This window comes from Mandrillus leucophaeus, unplaced genomic scaffold (assembly GCF_000951045.1).
Source record: "Mandrillus leucophaeus isolate KB7577 unplaced genomic scaffold, Mleu.le_1.0 Scaffold509, whole genome shotgun sequence".
NCBI lineage: Eukaryota > Metazoa > Chordata > Mammalia > Primates > Cercopithecidae > Mandrillus > Mandrillus leucophaeus.
In genome coordinates this window covers 2,001,512-2,025,859 of record NW_012105464.1, presented here as the reverse complement: position 1 = coordinate 2,025,859, position 24,348 = coordinate 2,001,512, and the positions used below count along the sequence as shown (strand labels likewise).

Here is a 24,348-nt window from a genome sequence, read left to right as displayed (position 1 = left end):
AGCATCTGTACTGAGTGTATCTAAAAAAACAAATAGAATGGGGCCGGGCGTGGTGGCTCAGGCCTGTAATCCCAGGACTTTGGGAGGCCAAGATGGGTGGATCACGAGGTCAGGAGATGGAGACCATCCTGGCTAACACGGTGAAACCCCGTGTCTACTAAAAATACAAAAAATTAGCCGGGTGCGGAGGCGGGCGCCTGGAGTCCCAGCTACACGGGAGGCCGAGGCAGGAGAATGGCGTGAACCCGGGAGGCGGAGCTTGCAGTGAGCTGAGATTGCGCCACCGCACTCCAGCCTGGGCAACAGAGCGAGACTCCATCTCAAAAAAAACCAAAAAACAAAAAACAAAAAACCCAAATAGAATGATGCTGAGTACCTTAGGTTTTCTTTGGGAAATTTGGAAAAAGCACAAGTAGACAATGTTTCAAACATTCTAAAGCAGTTTTAAGTGATAATTATGGTCCCTTTTACCACCACCATTTATGACTCTCCCAATTTTTTAATTTGGTTTGTAAGTTTCCTACTTTAAGAGGTTATAGTGGCTCGTATTTACCAAGTTTTAACTGTTTCCTGTTTTTCTGTTGATTCAGTTACTGCTAAGTCTTAAGGTTCAATTTAGACTCCTTGTGGATCTAGGAACATAACGTAATGGAGTGTGAGGGCTAGTACAAATCAACTAAAACCATAGATCCAAGGCCCATTCTGCCCACTGGTTTTGTAGGAAGGAGGGTTTTCTATATTGTTTTTGAATGTCAAGGTTCAGGGATGTCAGGTAGGTGTCTTTCATATCAGACCTTGAGACAAAGTTTTAGTGTAGGTAGTTTATTTGAAATGGGACTACAGGAGACACAGGAAAGGAAGAAAGCGAATCTAGGATGTGCTATTGAGGTTACTACTGCAGGCAACAGAAGCTCAATCTTGCTAGGGACATAGGGAGAACAGAGAAAACACCTCAGAACGGTTCCACCAAAGGAGCGAGGATGCAGAAATATTATTAATTTTCATTCGTTTATCATTGATTAATTATTGATCAAAGTCTGCTCCCAGGGGCACAAACTCCTGGCATTTCCAGCTGGACTCTGCCCTTTCAGGTCAAGCAGGCTCCTATGACCAGAGAAAGCCCAGAGGCAGAGAGTCACAGGTGCTTGCAGCAGAAAGCCTTTGGTCTATGTGGAAACGGTGGCTGCCATGGGGAAATGGGCAGGGGACCTACTTGAGTCCTTGTAACTCCAAAACATATTTCAGTAAAGTTTGTTCTCTCGTAGGTCTTAGAATTTTGTTCAGCATTCAATTTTATCTACCTGAGTTGCCCTCACTCTACTTTCCTTTGGATTAATAGTAATTTGAACCTATAAAGACACTTCTTCTTAAGAAGGTAATATCCAGGATAAAATTAAACATGACAATTTAGCACCAACGTTTTAAGTATTTTTGAAATATTCACAACATGAAATTTATAATAGCATATCTCTCAGTATCTCATCTTTACTTCCTTCTCTGACTGAGAAAATTCCAATCCAAATGCACTCCATTCTGAGCACTTTCAATAATTGGAACATTTCATTTAGGAAAGCAATCATGATTTTCAGAAGACGCCTCATAAAGCTTTTAAGATTATTTAAATATTATCCATTACTATAAACACCAAAATATAAAAGCAATTAGATCTCTAAGTATGTTCATAGCAAAGGTGATTTTCTTTTCTTAAGGGATTTGAGAGGTTTTAGGAAGGCTGTGGGAAATATGTTCAGAAACTGACCACCTACCCACCACCACCCGCTGCGATGCAGTACAGCAGAAGAAGGGATAGACAAATGATCTATTACTCCATACTCAAAGAAATATCTTTAAGGGAGCAGAGACTGAGAAAGGCTTTTGGAAATTCATGGAGTTTTAGTTCTTGTCCTTTCCCGGGATGGCAAATCCAGTGAACATGGACTTCCACTCCCCTTTTTCTCAACTGCTACAGACAATACAAATTAATCCCACAGATACTTTTCCAAACATTTTCTGTAAAGAGACAGAGAATAAATAGTTTAAGCTTTGCAGTCATGTGGTTTCTGTCTACTCAACTTTGCTGTTGTAGTGCAAAGCAATTACAGACAACATATAAGGAAGTGCTTGTGCTGTATTCCAGTAAAACCTTATTTATAGGCAGTGAAATTTGAATGTTATATAACGTTCTTGTGTCATACAGTATTCTTCTATTTATTTTTTTCAACGATTTAACAATGTAAAAATTGCTCCTAGCTAATGTGCTATATAACAATAGGTGACAGTCTACACTCGTCCCATGGACCATAGTATGCCAACCTCTGTCCTAGTACAGTCCCTTCATTTTGGAAACAAGAAAATAGGGTCAAAAAGGGTAAGCAACTTGGTTAAGAATACATGAATGTTTTGCGGCAGAGCCAGTTTGTGTCAAAATATCTTAAAGCTGGTCCATACTGGCTTCCCTTTAATGATAAGTACCAAGCAACATACTCCCCTTTACTTTGATTAATACATTATTGAAAAGGATCAGACACACATCGAAATGAACTTTCTCCTGGATCCTTTTGAGATATACCTATATTATTTAAATGCTGCAATATAGAAGCAGATGAACTACATACACATATATACATGGGCTTTTTAATTAATTACCTTTATTCCAAATAGAAGATATAAGATATAAGCATATATTTTATAAAGCAGATATAAGAAATGGTCAATCTTGCTGTCTTCAGTGCTAATTTAATCATTAATGTTTTAAAGACTTACCAGCAACATCTACATGGGAAATCAAGCTTTAATAGCAATACTAGTATTTGAAATATATACACAATGAGATACCGTTCAGCCTTTAAAAAGAAGGAAATCCTGCCATTTGTGACAATATGGATGAATCTGGAAGATAAGACATTAAGTAAAACAAGCCAGGCACAGAAAAACAAATACTGCATGATCTCACTTATATGTGAAATCTAAAAATAGTGAACTCATACAAGAGTACTATGCTAATTACCAGGGGCTGGGTGGGGGGAATCAGGATGATTGGGAGATGTTGGTCAAAGCATACAAAATTTCAGTAAGATAGGAGGAATGAGTTCAAGAGATCTGCTGTACAACATGGTGGTGATAGTTAGTAATGTATTATATACTTGAAAATGGCTAAGAAAGTATATTGTAAGTGTTCTTACTACAAAAAATAAGTATGTAAGGTAATGCATGTATTAATCAGCTCAGGCTAACCAGGCTACAATGTATGCATATTTCAAAATATGTTATATACCATAAATATATACAATTTTTAGTTGTTAACTAAAACTTAAAGATTAATAAGGAATACCTACGTGAGAAATTTAGCTTTATTAGCCACACTGTTATTGGAAATACTGTTGTCATTTAAATTATATTTCGTTTTACTACAAATATACACCTGCACTTTAAAAGTAAACCAATTCCAATATTCACATAAAAAAACACTCATAACTCACAAATGAAGTACAATATATTCAGAGAACAGACTGAATTTTAAAAGACAAGGAAATATAGAAGGCCTATTATAATTAAGCCATTATTCCTCAGAAATATTCTAAAAGATGAAATAATAGTCATCAAAGATCTACCTGAGACCAAGAAATATTTTGGAAAAAAAATTTATTGATTCTTCATCACCAAAGGAGCACCTTTGATGGTGGAAGACACCCCCGTTCTTAGGAGTTTAGCATTTTCACGGACAAAATTACGTCGATGGACTGGCACGTTGTCATGTGTCTTGTGAGTAGCATCAATTTTGGATTTTGCATTTTTCGGTGGCACGGTAGTTGGAGATAATCCGTTGATCTCATACATCCAGTACATTTCTTCTGTCTGGAGACAAAGAGGGAGAAATTTTTTTTTTTTTTTTTTAAATATCCAGGGACTTTAAAACATGTAGGGAAAAGTTCACTATAATTAACATCTTCTGTTCTCCATGTAGAGTATGGGAAAGGTACAAAACTGAAACCACTTAGAGTGACAATTAATGTGGAAATTAAAGCAAGTATTTCACTTTATGAATTAAGAATTATTTACTAAAACATCTCTCAGAGATTCTCCTTGTAAACTAGACATCTGTCTGATAATAAGGGAAAACAATCTATTTGGTTTGCATAAGACTGTTGTCCAGTATGAACTCCAACTAATGGAAATAGTACCTTCCAAGATAAACACATTCATAAGAATTTAAGTGTAACCATAGAAATGACTGGTAAAATATATTTAGCTGCTTTGAAGATTATGCAAGTACATAGTATGTGTAACCATTTTATATATTTATTTTTATTTTTTATTTTTTAGACAGGGTCTCACTCTGTCACCCAGGCTGGAGTGCAGTGGTATGATCTTGGCTCACTGCAATCTCCACTTCCCTGGTTCAAGCAATTCTTGTGCCTCAGCCTCCCGAGTAGCTAGGATTACAGGCATGTGCCACGACACCTGGCTAATTTTTGTATTTTTAGTAGAGATGGGGTTTCACCACATTGGCCAGGCTAGTCTCAAAATCCTGACCTCAGATGACCCACCCTCCTCGGCCTCCCAAAGTGCTCAGATTACAGGCGTGAGCCACCGTACTGGCCCATAGTATGTATAACCATTTTAATATACCAAAAATGATGTAAGATCATTGCTGACAATCACCATCTAAATCCAAGTGAGTAGAATTTATATTGTGATTTGTTTAAAAATTCTTCATTTCTTCTGCATATATGTTTATGTTTATACTGAAGTCTCATTCCTTGTGCAGAACTTCCTGAAACCACCTGTGTTTATACTGGTGTCCTCCTAACACTACGATTTATACCACGTATACTCAGAAAACTCATTCAGAATAAGTCCAGACAAACTGAATATTTCAATGCCCTGAGCTTTATATGTAGTGTGATACCTATCAATTAATATTAAGTGCAAGAATGTCTTGCACAACTGTCATAGCCTCATCTTAATCATATCTGGCCCATTTATCTAGTGTTTGTAATAATTATGTATTCAGAATCAGTGTGTCAAAAGCAGACCAAACCAAGGAGCATAATATGACTGGGTAAAAAACATTTTACTTCATATAAGGATGTTTAATTTGAAAAACAAAGCTATATTTTAGCGATTGTGCATATGCATATATTTTCCAGTACATTGACCCACTTGATGGGTGAAAATGAGTGAGCTAAATGAAGAGACCTACACGAGGCCTGGCATTTGATACTAATGCCTGAGTTACTGAAGGGCCCTGCACCCATGGCCATCATTTAGTGGGTACACATGGGTAAGCTATATGAAGGGATCTATATCCTTACTCAGCACTTAGTAGGTACAAATGAGAGCTAAAAGTAGGGACTTGTACCTTTACCTTCACCAAGACACTTTAGAAATAATTACTTTAAAAATTTATTTTAAAGTCCCAATTATATTTATTGAAATTCAGTTAAGATTTAAATTTTACAATAAGTGATGCTGAGCGTGTGTGTGATTGTGTGTGTGTGCTTTGTGTGTGTGTATGGAAGTTGTTCATACTCTTCATTCCAAAAAGCTATACAACATTAATAGGCTTATTTTATGAAATAAAGATTGAACATTATAGTTGTTTTACATATAGCTAAATTTCTTCAGTCTAACCATAAATAAAAGCAACTATCCATGTATATTTAAAAAAAATTTAAAGATCTAACTTTATATCTTCTATCCCCAATCTCCCTTTGAAAATATAAATACAAAACAGAAGTTAAAATAATATAAGAATACGTTAATACTTCCATATTACTAACATCTCATAGAATAACCACATCGAGTTTTTACAAAAGAATGCCAAATTGACAATTATACTTCTCAACTATTTATTTAAAGAAATTTGAAAAAATACACAGATGAAACTTCCACATTTAGGTTGTGTCTCTGTGTTCTGAAAAGAGATCGCCCAAAGTCCATGATCTCATGGAAGGAATAACCAAAGCTGTATGTATATTTTTATTTCCCAAGTTTCCATTAAGAAAGCTATATATTTAAGGCACAGTTCTATGAATGGAAACAATTGATAATTATCCACTAGCAGATGTGGTCTGTGTCCACCCACAACCCTCAGGTATTTTCATATCACTGCCTGCTTCAACTTTCAATTGTAAGATTAGCCTAAAAGTCCTTACTATAAAATATGTGTGAAACTTCATAGATCAATTTTGCCCCTCTTTGGCTCAAGATTGTTCAGAAACCCCAGAAGTCTTCTCTACTGGTACCAGAGTTTGAATAATCCCTGAGAGCATTTTTCAATCAGTGATTGGAATAGTGGCGGTTACTATATAAGTAACCAAACTTTCTTAACCTCTCAGGTGTGAAAACTCTGAGGTATGTGTTCCACGCCATTTCCCAGAGATCTTCCACGGGATTCATTTCCAGTTGCTCACTGTGGCAGATGCGTGGATAAAATACCCTTTACTGATTTCTTCCCCTTCCCTATCTCACATCCTGTCTTCCCTACATCTGTTAATTGAGATCACATAGCAAATATGCTACTTGGATTTCTATCCTTATTTCAAGATCTGCATCTGAGGAAATACAAACCAAGATATTTACAATGCTATTTCCCACAATTTCATGCTAATGATCTATTCCTTTAAAAGCAAACACAAATTATCAATGTCTGGTTATGTCTCTAGTTATAACAGGTATATCTGTATATAAATATTACTTATATGAATACTATATTACTTATATTTTATAAGTATTACCTATATACTTATATACTTATATTACTTATATATTGCAAATGAAATCACAATCATATATAATCTTATATATTATATATTACTGTATAAACTATATGAATAATTTATATAAGTATAAAGATAAAGCATCATATATTTTATGTTAGATAATTCTGATAATCCTCACATTTTCATAAATTAAGATTTATCATATCTACAAGGGATATAAGCAGATTTACTACTCTCTTTGAGTAGCACCGCTTTTTGTAAAACAGACTAAATAAGTACACTTTAGTCTCTCAAAGCTAGTGCTATATATCTTGTTTACTAGTGGGAAAAGACAACTTTTAATAATTTTAAATTTGATTTAATGGAATGGGAAATTATGAAACTTGTGAACAAGATTATTGAGGTTTGTTTGGGCTAATATTTAACTGGCATGTTCTTTAAAATCATCATTTTTATTTTCAAGTGAGGCAAAATGAAGATAATATAGTTGCGAACATTGACTTAATGCTTAAAATCATTCATTTAAAAAAGATAATGATAATGCAAATAATATTTTTGATTTAGATAATGCTTTAATGATTTAATGGTTCCATTTATATAATGTTCTAGAAATTACAATATTCGTGGTTGTCAGGGGTAGGGCAAGAATTACAGTGTTGGATATCCTTAGCACAAGGTAACCCTTCATACAGAAGGTGGGGAAGAGAGTGGGCATATAGGTGAAGCAGAATTGGCTATAAGTTGATAAATGTTCATACTGCATAATTAGTGCATGGTGATTAATTATGCTCTCTATCTCTGTACATATTTGGAATTTTCAATAATAAAAGTAGAATTCAGAAAATCATGATTTCTTAAATGTTTGAAACTCAATTTTCCCTACATAAACTGTATCAAATTGTACCACTTCAGGCTAAAAATGGCATATGCTCTGTTGTTCCCATGTAACAACTTGTTCCCTCACATAAAATCTTTAATTGCACTGCCAGTAATTTGTCAAATCAACACAGAGAAATCAGGCACAGGTTTTGTTGGTAAAGCCTTCTGTTAATTGTAGAACTGTCTACTGTATGCTAGATAAAATGAACATAATTTTAATTTGAAAATATTTTTAAAGATGCCATTTAATCCCCTTAAAGCAAACTGAAGCAAGTACAATATGATCACTTTAAATTATGTATCAAGGCTGGGCGTGGTGGCTCACGCCTGTAATCCTAGGACTTTGGGAGGCCGAGGCGGGTGTATCACAAGGTCAGGAGATCGAGACCATCCTGGCTAATACGGTGAAACTCCATCTCTAGTAAAAACACAAGAAAGTAGCCAGGCGCGGTGGCGGGTGCCTGTAGTCCCAGCTACTCAGGAGGCTGAGGCAGGAGAATGGCGTGAACCCGGGAGGCGGAGCTTGCAGTGAGCCGAGATCACACCACTGCACTCTAGCCTGGGCGACAGAGTGAGACTCTGTCTCAAAAAAAAAAAAAGAAAGAGAAATTATGTATCAGTGTAGGCAACAGGGTATGCACAAAATGTCAACAAAGGCTTTACCTTCTTACTACCTAGATTGTAAGGACTCTTAGAAAGATGAAAAAAATAGAAATAACTTTCTCAAACAATATTCAATATTTTGTCTCTGTTCATTAAAACAATAAATTTTTTTCTGCCTATGGCACTGGCTAATTATTGCTTGATTGAGAAATCTAGAAATTGCTTCTGCGCCAGGAGTTGTGTGTATACGACACCATGCATGTGTGCCAATGCTACTGAAAGTAGACGGTGGTAATAGATACCTTGTTAGAAACAGTTTGAAAGTTGTATTTAGCCTGAAAGCTCTTACTATAACATTTGTGTGAAACTTTATAGATCAACTCTGGTTACTGAATACATGTTCAAAATTGTATTTACCTTAACTGTTAATAAAATGATGACTTTAACAGATGATTACTGGCTCACATCATGCTTTTTCCATTCAAAATAAGTGTTATCTTTTATTCCATTTTTTTAATGTTAGACTTCAACATCTTGCCAATACTCTGCCTTAATTAAGGGCTCCAAAATCCCTATCTCAAATAACCTAAAGTTAATGAAGTCCTTGAATAGGTATGTTACAGGAAGTAATACATAACTATATAAATCACTTTACAGTCAGTATTTGTCTCTTCCACAGTTCCTTAATATGGAAGGAAAGTATTTTTTTTTAACTTTCCTCTAGTGTTGACAACTTTTTTGTTATATACCATCCTTAAAATTCTGTTCTTGGATAAAATAAAAGTAAACCAAGACTCAGCAGTTGAGATAAGTTGATTTTTGCACAGCAAAATTGTTATTCTTTATCTGTGACCATTTAGGAAAACCTTTTCTCGCTAGTTTATTTAGTGTGTTTAGTTGCATCAAACATCCTTGACTATTGTCTTTGTAGAACTCACCTGTATTACTAATGTTGCTTTATATTTCCTACAGTACATTTTAGGTTTAAATCCTACAGTGATGACAGTTCCGTTTGTGTTACAAGGAAGAAGTTCTCCAGCCTGAGGTCTTACAAAAAACTCCAGATCACTGCCAGGTAGGAAGTGTGCAGTGAATGGTTCAGGATTTCTGGAACAAAAGTACAAAATTCAACTTACTAAATGTGATCATTACCTCATTCTCTTTGTGAGAGCTTGATGAGAAGAATTTGAATCCTGCTGCCATAGGCCTGGTTAAACATTAATGCTGAATGCTTACCTAATAAGAGCGAGGAGGCATTTTTAAAAAAATTACTGAAGTCATTCTTCCCAGGGTGACATAATGAAATTCTAAAGATTTTTAAAATCTCATCTCATTTTTATAATGTACAAAGAGGTTGGGTGCGGTGGCTGAAGCCTATAATCCCAGCACTTTACGAGGCCGAGGCAGGTGGATCACCTGAGATCAGGAGTTGGAGACCAGCCTGGCCAACATGGCGAAACCCCATCTCTACTAAAAATACAAAAGTTAGCCAGGCATGGTGATGCATGCCTGTAATCCCAGCTACTCGGGAGGCTGAGGCAGGAGAATCGCTTGAACCTGGGAGGTGGACGTTGCAGTGAGCCGAGATCATGCCATTGCACTCCAGACTGGACTACAGAGTAAGACACAGTGCGGTGGCTCATGTCTGTAATTCCAGCACTTTGGGAGGCCAAGGTGGGTGGTTCACCAGAGGTCAGGAGTTCCAGACCAGCCTGGCCAACAGGGTGAAACCCCATCTCTACTAAAAGTACAAAAATTAGCTGGGCATGGTGGCTTGTGCCTGTAATCCCAGTTACTCGGGAGACTGAGACAGGAGAATCGCTTGAACCCAGGAGGCAGAAGTTGCAGTGAGCCGAGATAGCACCATTACACTCCAGCTGGGGCAACAAGAGCGAAACTCCGTCTCAAAATAATAATAATAATGCACAAATTAAAAAATGTTGAATCTATAAAAATTGGAACTATTCAATGTCCTTAATGGAAATGCAGGCATTTGTAAATTAATCCATATATAAAATGACTGACCACCAAAGCAGTCATAATACCTTTTGTTTCTGTTTCTATTCCATGGTGATATTTACTCATCCTCCCTTTAGCTTTTCACTTGCTGAGTGAAATGAAAGCACTTTATAATTTCATTAAATATTATTGGGCCTGAAAATGAGTTGCTATGATCTGAAGTGAATTGAGTGACATTTAAGATTCAAGTGACTATCTTTATGTCAAGGTTGACTATACTTGAGATAAGGACTGCAAAATAAGTTGAAGAATTTCTTGGTAGAATACAGAAGAAGAGGAGAACACTGCATGGAAGTTTTGAGAAATTTAAAACTCAAATTGACAGGAGTGATACTCATAAAAGGCCAAGTTCAGCCTCCAAAAGCAGATTCAACAGTGAAACATAGGAGAGGATGCAGAAAGGATTCAGGCTGGAACTCACTGATCTATTCAGCAAATATGTATTGAGTATCATAACAGAAGGTTTGAGAACATGGACTATGGATCAGAATCATAGCTTTATTTAGATGGATGACTTCAGACAATTTACTTAACTTTTCCCTACTTCAGTGCTGACATCTGTTAAATTAATAGTCACTGCAAAGCCATTAGATTAGTGCCTGATACACAAAAAGTGCATTATAAGGACTCGCCAATAATACCTTAGTCACCATTATTACTGTCGTTCTTATTTTAAAATATTTTATTACCAGTGCTAGGCTATGATACAATAAATGAGAATGAATAAGACAGGGCACCTAAGGGACTTACATCAAAAAATGGCAGAATGGGAACTCCCAGACCTTCCTTCCACAAATGAAGACACAAATTTAACAACAGTCCCTTTTGTGAGAAATCCAGAAGCCAGTTAAGAGGCTTTTGTAGCACAGTAGAGCATAAAACAAACTATATTGAAGCCAGTAGGAAAATTATTGGCACCCTCTTGCCATTATCCCCCCTGCTGGCACAGTGCCACAGAATTGGGAAGAAATGCTCAGCTTCTGGCTTCTCTGTAGGGAAGGAAAAAGAAGGCTGAACCAGACATCCAATGTTCTGACTTTACAGGAGAGTGAGGCTGCTCAAGGGACTGGTTTCTGATTTGGCTATCTCAGAATGCTGATGGAGCTTAGCATGCTCTAGATTTCTGAGGACTACTAAGAACAAAAAAAGGCTGAGTGGTGTGCTGCTGCTTCAGAGGACTAATGGTATAGCAGACAGACACCAGAAGAAACAAGAGACTATAACTTCCTGAAAAAAGAAATAAACCAACACATCTCTCTAAATAGAAATATACATGAACAAGTCCAGAAAAGACACATACACATAAAAGGTTTGCAAGGCTTCTAGAATCTCTAGCCAGGCTGATTGGTGAAAATCTTTCCCAGCAGAAAGCCAGTCTGTGAAGACTGAGAGAGAAGGCTGTTTTTTTCTTCTAATGCACTAATAACACAGAGCTATAAGGAACATGAACAAACAGCAGAAAATGGTCCAATCAAAACAATAAAATAAATTTTTAGAAACTGATCATTAAAAAAAAGAGATATGAAACTGCCTGTCAAATCATTAAAATAACTGTCTTAACGATGTCCAACAAGTTCAGAAATACAATGCATGAACAAAATTAAAATTTCAACAAAGAAATAGAAAATGTGAAAAGAACAAAATGGAAATTTTAAAGCTAAGGAATTCAGTAAGTGAACTGAAAAATTTACTAGAGGAATTGAACAGCACATATGTTGAAACAGAAGAAAGAATCAGTGAACTCAGACAGGTCATTTGAAATTATCCAGTGAGAGGATCATTTAAAAAGAATGGAAAAGAGGGAAGAAAGCCTACAGGACTTCTAGGGCACCTTCAAGCTGCAAAACAAGTATTATGAAAGTCACAGAAGGAGAAGAGAGAGATAAAAAGAGTAAGAAAACTTATTTAAAGGAATAATGGCGTAACTTCCAAAATCTAAGAAAGGAAATAAGCATCCACATTAAAGAAACACAATGAATCCCAAATACGATGACCTGAAAAAAGTCCAGACCAAATATATTATCATCAAATTGTTAAAATTCATAGACAGAAGTGACATCAGCAAGATGCCTGAATAGGAGATATGAGCCTTTGTTCCCTTATAAAAAACAAGAATTAGACCGCTATCCAGAAATAAAAATAGCCCTAAGAAGGCTCCAGATTCCAACTAAGAACCTACAGCATCACAGTGGAGCAACGAATAGAGAGTAACTACATAGAAAAGATTGCTAGGGAGATTGGCATACCTGAAGCATCTGAAGACAGCTAGGGACAAAGAAAAAGGGTGAAGGGTATTAGCATCAGACACATGGTGGATACTACTATGGTCCCCAGTGACCTGTTCACTCTGGATATGTTTGCACCCCTGACCCTGGAGCATTTGCTGCTGAGGATTTCAGCAGCCCCTGTGAGAGACATAGACTCTTGTGGCTTTACAGTGGAGGTCTCCTTAGTGCTGATCAGGACAATTCCAGCAACCTGCTGTGGAGAGGACATTGGCTGTTTTGTCACTGAGGTAACCAGTGGCCATTGCCACCAAGAATCTCCTTGAGAGGGAGGTGCCATTGCACCCAAACCCCCAAGAAGGAGCCACTGTTATGCTGTCCCAGAACAGAGGCCACCATCACCCTAACCCTGTGCTCACCCTGAACCTTAGAGCTGTTGTTGATCTATGCATGCCTACACTCCAGAACTCAACTCTGTAGTCACTCTGGATATGTCTACACCACTGACACTGGAACTATTGCTGCAGCAGGTGGTGTCTGTACCCTGAATCCTAGAACTGTGGTTGCTTTGCACATATCTGTGCCCCAGATCCTGGATCCATATTCCCTCCATGAGTACCTGCACTTAGAAGATCAGAGCCACTGCTGCAATAGAAACACCCATGCCCGAGATCTCAGAGTTGCTGTGGCTCCCCAGCTGCTGCACAAACATCTGTGACTTGCATATTATTACCAATGCTAATGTGTGTACACCTGTGCCTCGGCGCTACTGCCACTGCCATCCCAGACTCAAAGTCATGGTCCCTCCATGCATGCCCATGCTTCAGATCCCTCTCTTAAGCCACTCCACAGGGACCATGCACTAAACACTGGTGCCGCTACTGCCACAAGTATACTCATGAGCCAGACTCAACATCAAGAGGGATACACTCAGCCACAGATTTCTCCATGGGATAAAGAGATCAGGAGAACTCTAGAAGATTTTGCTACCAAGGACCTAAACAGGTCACTGACACTATAAACACTCTTTCTTGGCCACTAAGGACCCTTGAAATCTTTCACAATGGTGACCTCTGCTGACAGACTTCATGGAGACTATGCTGTTATACCACTACCAGGGTTGGAACTACCACATCCCACCCAGCTGGTGCACTCACACCCACATAGGTGAAGGTCTTTCACCTTCACCTATGTGGGTGTGAGTCCTAACGTCTCCAGTTTCTGGAGACTGGCTTCTCTCCTAATAAAACCAGTCCTAACGTCTGAAAGAGGTGACTGCTCCATCAAATGCACAAGCATCAGTACAAGGCAACAAGAAACATTAGCAATCAAAGAAACATAACATCGCCAATAAAACACAATTATGTTCCATTAACTAGCCCAAAAGAAATGGGAGATCTATAATTTGCCTGAAAAATAATTCAAAATAATTGTTTTCAGGCAATTCAGCAAACTACAAAAGAACAGATAGACAACAACACCAGAAAAACAATACATGAGCAAAATAAGAAGTTCAATAAAGAAATAGAAATCATTAGAAAAGAACCAAACATAGAAATTCTGGAGCTGAAAAATAGAATGAAGAAAAGAAAATTGCAATAGAGACAGTAAACAGCAGACTTGATCAAGCCAAAGAAAGAATCTGGGAACTTGGAGACAGGTCATTCCAAAGTATCCAGTCAGGGGAAAACAAATAATGAAAATGAAAATGAATGAAGAAAATCTATGGGATTTATAAGACACAATCAAGAGAGCTAACGTTTGGAAAAGTGATGCCAGTAAAATGGTGGAGTAGTAGATCCCAGTCTTCCTTCCTCTCACAAAGTGCAACAATTTGGCAGTTATGCAAAATAACACTTAATGAACTCAGGAGCCCAACATCCCTGAGAACAACCATATAGAGAAGATAGAAATTACAATTTAATTTGCTGCATCACCCCATCATCTAGGCAGGTATTGCTGAGCAAGCACAGAGAAGAAACTCCCAGGCATGTGAGCCCCCTTATCAGGAAAAACTAGAGTGGGGTGAATACCTATCTTCCTCAACGTTTTGGTACATTTCCCAGGGGAAGCAGTTTCAGTTTAGCCCTACCCAGATCACTATGGAAACTACCATAGCTGAGATGTCTGAAGACAGCTGGGAATGAATAACAAGCAGAAGCTATAAGTAGCAGTCATGTGGCAGGAGTCACTGGTCTCCAGTGTTCTGCTCTGCACAGGACTCCATCAGAATTCTCCACAGAGGTCCTAAAAAGCCTTCTTAACTGCTATGCACACGCCTACAAGTTTCATGGCCAAGAATCCTACAGTATTTGTCGTCAAGGACTCTGTGACTTATTCCACAGAGGACCCTGGCAGCTTTCACTGCTAAGAAGGCAGAGAGCCAGCACAGTCTTCACAGACCTCCTTGCAGCTTCCATCATTGAAGGCACTGCAGATTTTTGCCTTCACAGTCTCCAGGTATCTAAGCAACCACTCATCTCCCTCCCTCCAACCCAGAGCCCAGCTACTGCTACTATGGATGCTCCAGCTCAGGGACCTAGCACAACCACCACACTTGTGCTTAGAAATAGCCCTGGATTCCACCATGGCATGTTAACTGCTAACTCCCACATCTAGGCTGGTGCACACTGCCATCCCAGGTCTCTGCAGTTCCATGTGCACAAGCAGCCAGCCCTGCCCCCTGGGACCTGCCCTCATCAGTGTGCTTGAACCAACAGCTGGTTCCTGTAGCTACAAGTGTGTGCATACCTTCACCTTTAGCATGTGGCTGCCCAAGCACATTCACCCTTCTAGGCTCCTATCACCATACCATAGCTGGCCTGTGCAATTGTTCAAGTGCAGGTGCCAGCCCCCACTACATCTGCACCTGAGTTTGGCCCTGACCTCTGTTTCTGGCTCCAGCCCTTGACACCACGAACAAGCCCACAGCTGGCCTCTGACTCCACAGAAGTGTCTATAGTTGGTCCCTGAAGTTAAGTGTGTGTACATTGCTGGCTCTAGCCTCATTGCTGCTTGCCCTGGCCTCTTGCTTCTTGACCCAGAGTCAACACTAAGGATCTTGAGGGTCTTCACAGCCACCATGGGCATCCCATATCTCTTGCAACCAAGAATCATACAGTTGCTGATGTTACAGACTCTAGCTGCATGAGCCAAAGCAATATTAATATCTCACAGCCTGAAGCTACTGTATGCCACCACACTTAGAACACTACAGAACTAGACCCAGTGCCACAACACACCCTGATGTGCCTTGTTTCCCTAAAGGTGAAAATTTTTATTTGCTGAAGCCAATTCATAAGGTCTGGAGAAGATAACTTCTTTAAATGAGCAAACTTCTTAGCAAGGCTAGAAAGATCACGAAGAATCGGGAAATATTACACTATCAAAGAAACGAAATACTGCACTTTCAACAATGGATAGATCATTCAGATTAAACGTCAATAAACAAACATTGGATTTGAACTACACTTTAGATAAATGTACATAACAGCTATATGCAGAACATTCTATCCAACAGCAGCAGAATATACTCTTTTTAAGGGCAACATAATATTTTTCAGGGTGGATCATATGTTAAGCAACAAAACAAGTCAACAAATTTTAGAACATTGAAATTATATCAAGTATCCTTACTGAGCACAGCGGTATGAAACTGAGAATCAATAACAGGAGAAATTTAGGAAAATTCACAAATACGTGGAAATTAACATGGACCTGAACAACCAATAGGTCAAATAGGAATCAAAAGGAATATTAGAAAATATCTTGTCCCCATAACCGCATGCCCTCTCCCCTCCTATCCTCTTTCCGCCATCTTTCCACACTGCCACAATGGTGTGCATGAATGTCCTGGCTGATGCTCTCAAAAGTATCAACATGCCGAAAAGAGAGGCAAACACCAAGTTCTTATTAGGCTGTGCTCCAAAGTCATCATCTGGCTTCTCAGTGTGATGATGAAGTATGGTTACATTGGCAAATTTGAAATCACTGATGATAACAGAGCTGGGAAAATTGTTGTGAACCTCACAGGCAGGCTAAACAAGTGTGGAGTGATCAGCCCAGATTTGATGTGCAACTCAAAGGTCTAGAAAAATGGCAGAATAATCTGATTCCATTCTGCCAGTTTGGTTTCATTATACTGACAACCTCAGCTGGCATCATGGACCATGAAGAAGCAAGACGAAAACACACAGGAGTGAAAATCCTGGGATTCTTTTTCTAGAGATGTAATACATATTTACAAATAAAATGTCTCATGGGAAAGAAAGAAAATGTATTGAGACAAATGAAAATGAAAACACAGCAAAACAAAACTTAATGGGATGCAGGAAAAGCAGTATTAAGAGGAAATCTTATAATGATAAATATCTACATTAAAAAAGGAAGATCTCAAAATAAGCCACTTAAATTATACTCATATGAACTAGAAAAAGGACAAACTAAACCCAAAGTTAGCAGAAGGGAGAAAACAATAAAAAATAAGAGCAGAAATAAATAAAATAGAAAAGTCATAGAAATTTCACAAAACAAAGAATGTTTTAAAAATACATTTTAAATTGACGAACCATGAGTGAGATTAAGACAAAAAGAGAGAATACTCCAATAAATCAAATAAGAAATAAAGGGGGAGACATTTCAATTGATTTCTCAGAAATACAAAGGAATATAATGATTATTATGAACAATTATCTGTAAGCAAATTGGAAAACCGAGAAGGAAATGTACATATTTCTAGAAACATACAACCTACCAAGATTGAACTAATAAGAAATAGAATGCTTGAAGGGGCCAATTTTAAAAAAGATTGCAGCAGTAATTAAAAGCTTCCCAACAAAGAAAAGTCCAGTACCAGATGGCTTCATGGCTAAATTCTACTAAACATTCAAAGAAGATTTAATACCAGTCCTTACTAAACTCTTCCAAAAGATAAAATCTCATTTTATGAGACCAGGATCACCCTGATACCAAAGCCATACAAAGACAACAAGAGAAAAAAAAAAACTACAGACCAATATATCTGATGAACATGGAAGCAAAAATCATCAATACAGTACTAGTAAACCATTTCTGTCAATACATTAAAAGGCTCTTCACCATAATCAAGTGGGACTTATGCTTGAGATGCATGTTTTGTTTAGCATATGCAAATCAATCAATGTGATATACCACATTAAAAGAATGCAAGCTAAAGCTACATGATCATCCCAATGGATGCTGAATAAGCATTTGGGAAAGTTCAACACCATTTCATGATAAACTCTCAACAAATTAAGTTTAGGAGGAAATTTCCTCTCCATGATAAAGGCCATTTATGAAAAACCTACTGCTAACATCATAATCAATGGAGAAAAACTGAAAGCTTTTCCTCTAAGGTCTGGTACAAGAAAATGCCCCCTCTTTGCATGTCTATGTAACATACTAGAAATATCAGCAAGAGCAATGAAGCAAGTAAAAGAACTAAAAGGTACCCAAATCAGAAAGGAAGAAATACTGTCATCTATCCCTATTTGCAGAGGGTGTGTTCCTATATGTAGAAAACTGTAAAGATTACACACGCACACACACACGCAAAAACCTGTTAAAACTAATACATAATCTCAGTAACACTGACATTGATGGATGAAAAATCAACATACAAAACCCAGTAGCATTTATATATGCTAATAACAAACTCTTCCAAGAAGAAATCAAGAAAGTAATCCAATTTATATAGCATTACAAAGAATAAAATTCTTAGAAATAAATTTAGCCAAGGAAATAAAAGATCGACATACTGAAAACTGTAAAATTTGATTTAAAATATTGACAAAAACACAAATGGGAAAATACCTTGTTTTCATGAGATTGAATAATTAACTCGCTAAAATGACCATACTAGCCAATGTGATCTATCAATTTAATGCTATCTATAAAAATTCTAGTGTTACATTTTAAATAAATAGTAACCTTTAAACACTTCAACTATCCAGAGCAATTTTGAGCAAAAAGAAAAGCTGGTAGCATGCCACTGCCTGATATCAAAATATATTACAAACCTACAATAATTAAAATAGTATGTTACTGTCATAAAAACAGACACATAGGCCAGCAGAACAGAATAGAGAGCCAAGAAATAAACCTAAGCATATGCTGTCAAGTAATTTTTGACAAGGGCATCAAGCACACACAATTTTAAAAGGTTAGTGTCTTCAATAAATGATGTTGGGAAACCTCAATATCTATACTGAAATAAATAAAATTAGACATTTATCATCTATATTTTGGTCAATGATGAACTGTACAGACAATGGTTGTTCCATATGATTTTAATACTGTATGTTTACTGTAACTTTTCTGTGTTTAGGTATACAAATATTTATCATTGTGTTGCAGGTGCCTTCATTATTCAGTATAGTAATATCTTGTACAGGTTTGTAGCCTAGAAGCAATAGGCAATGCCATACAGCCTAGGTGTGCAGTAGGCTATACCATCTAGGTTTGTGTAAATGCACTCTATGATGTGTGCAAAATGATGGAATCACCTAAGGATGCATTTCTCAGAACATATCTTTGTCGTTAAGTGATGCATGACTGTACATACAAAAGAAGGAATCATAGTAAATGAATATATGCATATATGCACAAAATAGAATTGCTATACTATGTCAGAATATCATACAACACTCACAGAAATTTATCAATCATCAAAAAATGTTGCCCTAAATTTGTTTCCCAAATATTTACCAAGATGTTCTAAATCCACAAAATTTTTAATGAGTATAAAGTCACATCAAGTTTTGTTTATATGCCATCATTTTTTAAAAGACAGTAGCTTTATTGTTATTGTTAGAAATAAATGGAGACTCAGCTGTGGTATAAAAGTGTTACTGAATTAGAGAGGGTTTAAACAATGTGGGCAGCATGATTCACTAAAGACTTCTTAAATTATATGTATTTAGGTGTTTCTTTATATATATATACACACACATATACATGCCTATATACATGCCTATATACACACACACCCAGCCATACAATTAGTTTTCTTAGTGAAAATGCTCATCTACAGAAGATTTTCACTTTATAACAAGATAATTTCTATGTAGCAAGATCCCAAGTGACTATTTCAAAATAAGATTAGCTTATATTACTAGAAATCCATTTGTTTCTAATTCCTATACTCTACCAGAACTGAGTTGGACTTAGCGATAGTGGCCAAGAGATGGTGGATTTCTCATTTCCTAAGATGTACATTATAGTTTTTTGTGTATTTCATAATGCTCATTTATATAAAAATAATTTTTAAATATTATCACAAAGGGCAGACATTAGTAAAAACTAGGATATTCAGAAAAATAAGGAATTCATATTTCTCAAAAGTTTTACCTATTGCTAATCACTTATATGCACATAAAATATTTTAAGGATAACCTATTTTGATATTTTGAACTCTGTTATGTTTTTATACTGATTCTTCAGAATACTTTGTATTATTATGTTTAAAATTACCCCTTGATACACTAACGCTTTACATATTTAATTTAGGAAACAGAGTAGCTACCACCATAGGGTTTGTCATGCATCTTTGTCCTTCTTTCCTCTCCCTGTATGTCCAGCACACAAGAAAAATGTATAGTCACTAGGACAGGGGGTCATTCCTTTTCAGAACTTATTTCACTCTTGATTCCCTAAAGAAAAAGGAAATATTACTGGGTTCATGAGGAACCAGTCAAATCCTGAATATAATTAGGTCTGCCTGTTTTCCTATCCTATTTTTTCTATATATGCCCCTTCAGTTCCCTAGATCTTCAAGATAACTTGAAATTTCTAATACCTACCTAGGTGTAGCCTCCCGAGGGCTGGTAAATAAGCTAGAAATATTCAGTAGCTTATTTACATCACTGAATCCTCTAAAAAAAAAGTTTAAAACAGACTTAATGTAAGGAAGCAGGTAGTTTCCATTTGCTGTAGAAAATAAACCCATGCAAAGACTTGGAACCAACCCAAATGTCCATCAATAATAGACTGGATAAAGAAAATGTGGCACATATACACCATGGAATACTACACAGCCATAAAAAAGGATGAGTTCATGTCCTTTGCAGGAACGTGGATGAAGCTGGAAACCATCATTCTTAGCAAAATATCACAAGGACAGAAAACAAAACACCTCATGTTCTCACTCATAAGTTGGAGGTGAACAATGAGAACACATGGATACAGGGAGGGGAACATCACACACTGGGGCCTATTGGGGGGTGGGGAACTGGGGGAGGGATAGCATTAGGAGAAATACCTAATGTAAATGACGAGTTGATGGGTGCAGCAAACCAACATGGCACATGTATATCTATGTAACAAATCTGCATGCTGTGCACATGTACCCTAGAACTTAAAGTATAATTAAAAAAAAGAAAAGAAACCCATGCAGAGAAAGTAAATTCACCTTCTTCTGTAGCTTGGTTATGTTACCCATCATGATCTGATCTTTGCTACCCAAAGACTTGCAGCTGGTTGACAATATCCAGGAGGAATCTGGAGAAAATTTTTTGCCTTAGAAGAAGCTGAAAACACTCAAGTTAGCACACTCCACTGTGGCAAGCCTACACATTCTTTAACAATTTCCCCATAGAAAGGTGGGATCTATGTTTCCTTTCTTAAATCCAGGCCAATATAGTGACCCTTTGGTAACCAATACAATGTGACTAGAGTGACTGTTGTTGAACTTGTGTGTGTAGGTCAGAAAGTGCCGTGTATCTTCTACCTGCTTCTCTCGGAATATGCTCTCTATGGAAAACCAATCACCATGTATAAATTCAACTATCCGGGGCCTCCATTAAAGAGCGACTACATGGAGACACTATCAGTCAACATCCAACATAAACATCTCCAGTTATAAAAGTAAACTAATTGATCATCCAGCTGTGTAAAACCTTCAGATGACTGTAGACATGGCTAACATGTGACTTCAACCACAGGAAGGACCCTATGTTATTAAAATGTATCTCAAATCTGCACATTAGAAGCACTTACGGGGGATAATTATTTGCTATTGAATCTTTTAAAAAATCACTCTCCAGCATCAATATTATAAAGGGTATATAATTATGTCCTTAGAACAAAAATAGAACAAAATCAAAATCTATACTTTAGAAAATACCCTATTGAGATTTTCAGATTTATCCCTAATTCTAAGTAGTTCATTCAATATAACAGGGCCATCAGGGTTCAATACAGAAGAGTCAGGGTTTGGTTTTTTTTGATATTTTGAATGTGTTTTTCATACATAATTGTATATCATAGAATTTCTGACAACTGCATTTATCCACCAGAAAAATGTTTATTGCAATCTAATGAACTAAGTCTATTTTATATTTCTGTAGAAACTGCCCTTGAACTTAATGCTTGCAGAAATACATCAGAATAGAAAAAACAAACTACTTCCAGTTTTAAACCAAACATCTAACAGAATCTTAGTAACATTAATTAAAAATAAATCTGGACTAATCTGATTGCAATACCACATCAGCAAGATGGCTGACTAGAGTTGCCTGGCTCTCAATCCTCCACAATAAGGGACCAAAACCACAAACAACCGTATTTTGACTAAAGTGAATGAAGAAGTGCACTGAAGAGTACTGTGAAATCTCCGTGGAGCACAGAGACCCAGGATATCTCCATAGACAGGGGAGCAAGGCATCCTGCCTCTGCCACACTGTCTCCCACAGCAGAATCAGATCAGAGCCAGAATGGATTCTTCTAACGGAGAAAAAGTAAGCTGGAGACCTTTGGTCATCCCCATCAGCACCACAGACACCAGCAGTCATCCTTATAGAGAAGTCTCTTAGTCCTCATAGGCCCCAAGTCCAGCGTGGATAGTTGCCAGGATCCAACATGGCTGTATTCTCCCAGAGCAGGAACTTTCTTGACACCCCCAGCCCCACAACACAGGCTGTTATGGCATGGTGCCATCTTGAAACTAGACCCACATCTGGAGTATATTCTGTCCCGAGGGCCAGTAGCCATGAAATTCATCCATCCCTGAGGCTACACTTTGATTCCACTAATTTCATATGGGTGCCTACAGCACCAGTAACCCAGTTGCTCAGATCCTAAGCCCAAAGGAACAAGTGAGACCCTGACATCATTAAAAAGTGTGCAAAGGATCTGAATAGACACTTGTCAGAATAAGACTTACGAATGGCCAATGGGTATATTAGAAAATGCTCAACATCATTAATCGTCAGAGAAATGCAAATCAAAACCACAAGCTATCATCTCACTCTAGTTAGAATGGCTATTAGGAAAAAGAGAAAAAATAAAGGCTGGTAAGGATGCAGAGAAAAGGGAACTCATACACTGTTTGTGGGAATGTAAATTAGTACAACCATTATGGAAAATGATATGGAGATTTCTCAGAAAAACTAAAACTATAACTACTTTATGATCCAGTAACCCTACTACTGGTTATTTATCCAACAGAAAGGAAACCAGTATATCAAATGGAGACCTGCACACCCATATTTACAGCAGAACTTTTCATAATAGCCAAGATAGGAAATCAACTTAAGTGTCCATCAATAGATGCATGGATAAAGAAAATGAGGCATATTTACACAATGGAGTACTGTTCAGCCATAAAAATCATGAAGTCTTTTTATTTGCAGCAACATGGATGAAAACAGAGGTCATTATGTTAATGAAATAAACCAGGCACAGGAAGACAAATATCATGTTCTCACTTATAGGTGAGTGCTAAAAATGTTGACCCCATGGAGATAGATAGTACAATGATAGCTACCAGATATAGAGATGGATGAGGAGGTTGGGTGAAGAGAGGTTAGTTAATGAGTACAAACATGCAGTTAAATAGAAATAATAAGTTCTAGTGTTAACTAGAACAGTAGAGTGACTATAGTTAACCATAATTTCTTCTTGTTTCAAAATAGCTAGAAGATTTCAAATGTTCCCAATACAAAGAAATGATAAACATTTGAGGTGATGGGTATCTTAAACACCGTGATTTTATCATTACACATTGTGTGTGTATATCATAATATGTACCCCATAAAGGTGTACAATTGTTAGGAGTCAATCAATCAATAAATAACATGTGTAGCAAAAACAAACCTGAAAAACAATATAAATCTACAATTATATACAGTGATATTGACACCTCTCTCTCATCAAATGTTAGAATTACTGAACAGAAAATTAGGGGGAAAAAAGCAAGCAAACAAACAAACAAACAAAAAACCTTAAATAAAACCATCAACCAACACATGCTCTAATAGATATTTGTAGAACACTCCATCTACTTCTATTTTGTTGATTTATATTTTCATCCATAGGCCCCTGCCCAAGCAAATTACTTAGAAGCCCAAATGATTGAATTTATGCAGAGTATGTTTTCTGGCCATGATGAACTAATTAAAAATTAATAAGAGAAAGACAACAAAAATCCTCAAACACTCGTAAATTAAGCAACACTCTTCTAAATAATCCCTGTGTCAAAAAAGAAACAGCGAATGAAATAAAAATACTAAACAAATATGAAAAAACAACAGACTAAATTTGTGAAATGCAGCTAAAGCAGTATCCAGGAGGAAATTTGTAATACTAAATAATTACAATAGGAAAAAAGAAAAGGCCTCAAATCAACGATCTAAGCTCCCACTTCAGAAAACTAGAAAATTAAGATAAATCCAGAGTAACCAAAAGAAAGAAAACAAAAATGAGAGCAAAAATAAATTAAAAACGAAACAGAAAATGAGAGAAAACCAATGAAACAAAAGCTGGTTCTTTAAAAAAAACTCAACAAAACTGACAAACTTCTAAAACGGCTGGCAGTGATTAAAGGGAAAAGTTGCAAATGATCAATTTCAGAAATAAGAGAGGAGATATCACGCAGACTC

At 37.0% G+C, this 24,348-nt stretch overlaps 1 protein-coding gene and 1 pseudogene across 1 annotated transcript in view; one reads left to right on the top strand and one right to left on the bottom strand.

Moving 5' to 3' along the window:
• Positions 1–3,331: 3,331 nt before the first annotated feature.
• The window catches only part of CFAP47 (cilia and flagella associated protein 47), a 428,524-nt gene continuing 407,507 nt past the window's right edge, over positions 3,332–24,348 (bottom strand). The window contains exons 63-64 of the mRNA XM_011996297.1: positions 9,146–9,314; positions 3,332–3,855 (exon numbers count right to left, since the gene is read on the bottom strand). Coding sequence (XP_011851687.1) covers positions 3,643–3,855; positions 9,146–9,314 — 382 coding nt within the window. The 3' untranslated portion in view covers positions 3,332–3,642. The remainder of the gene's footprint in view (positions 3,856–9,145; positions 9,315–24,348) is intronic.
• Positions 16,286–16,676, top strand: LOC105551141 (annotated as a pseudogene).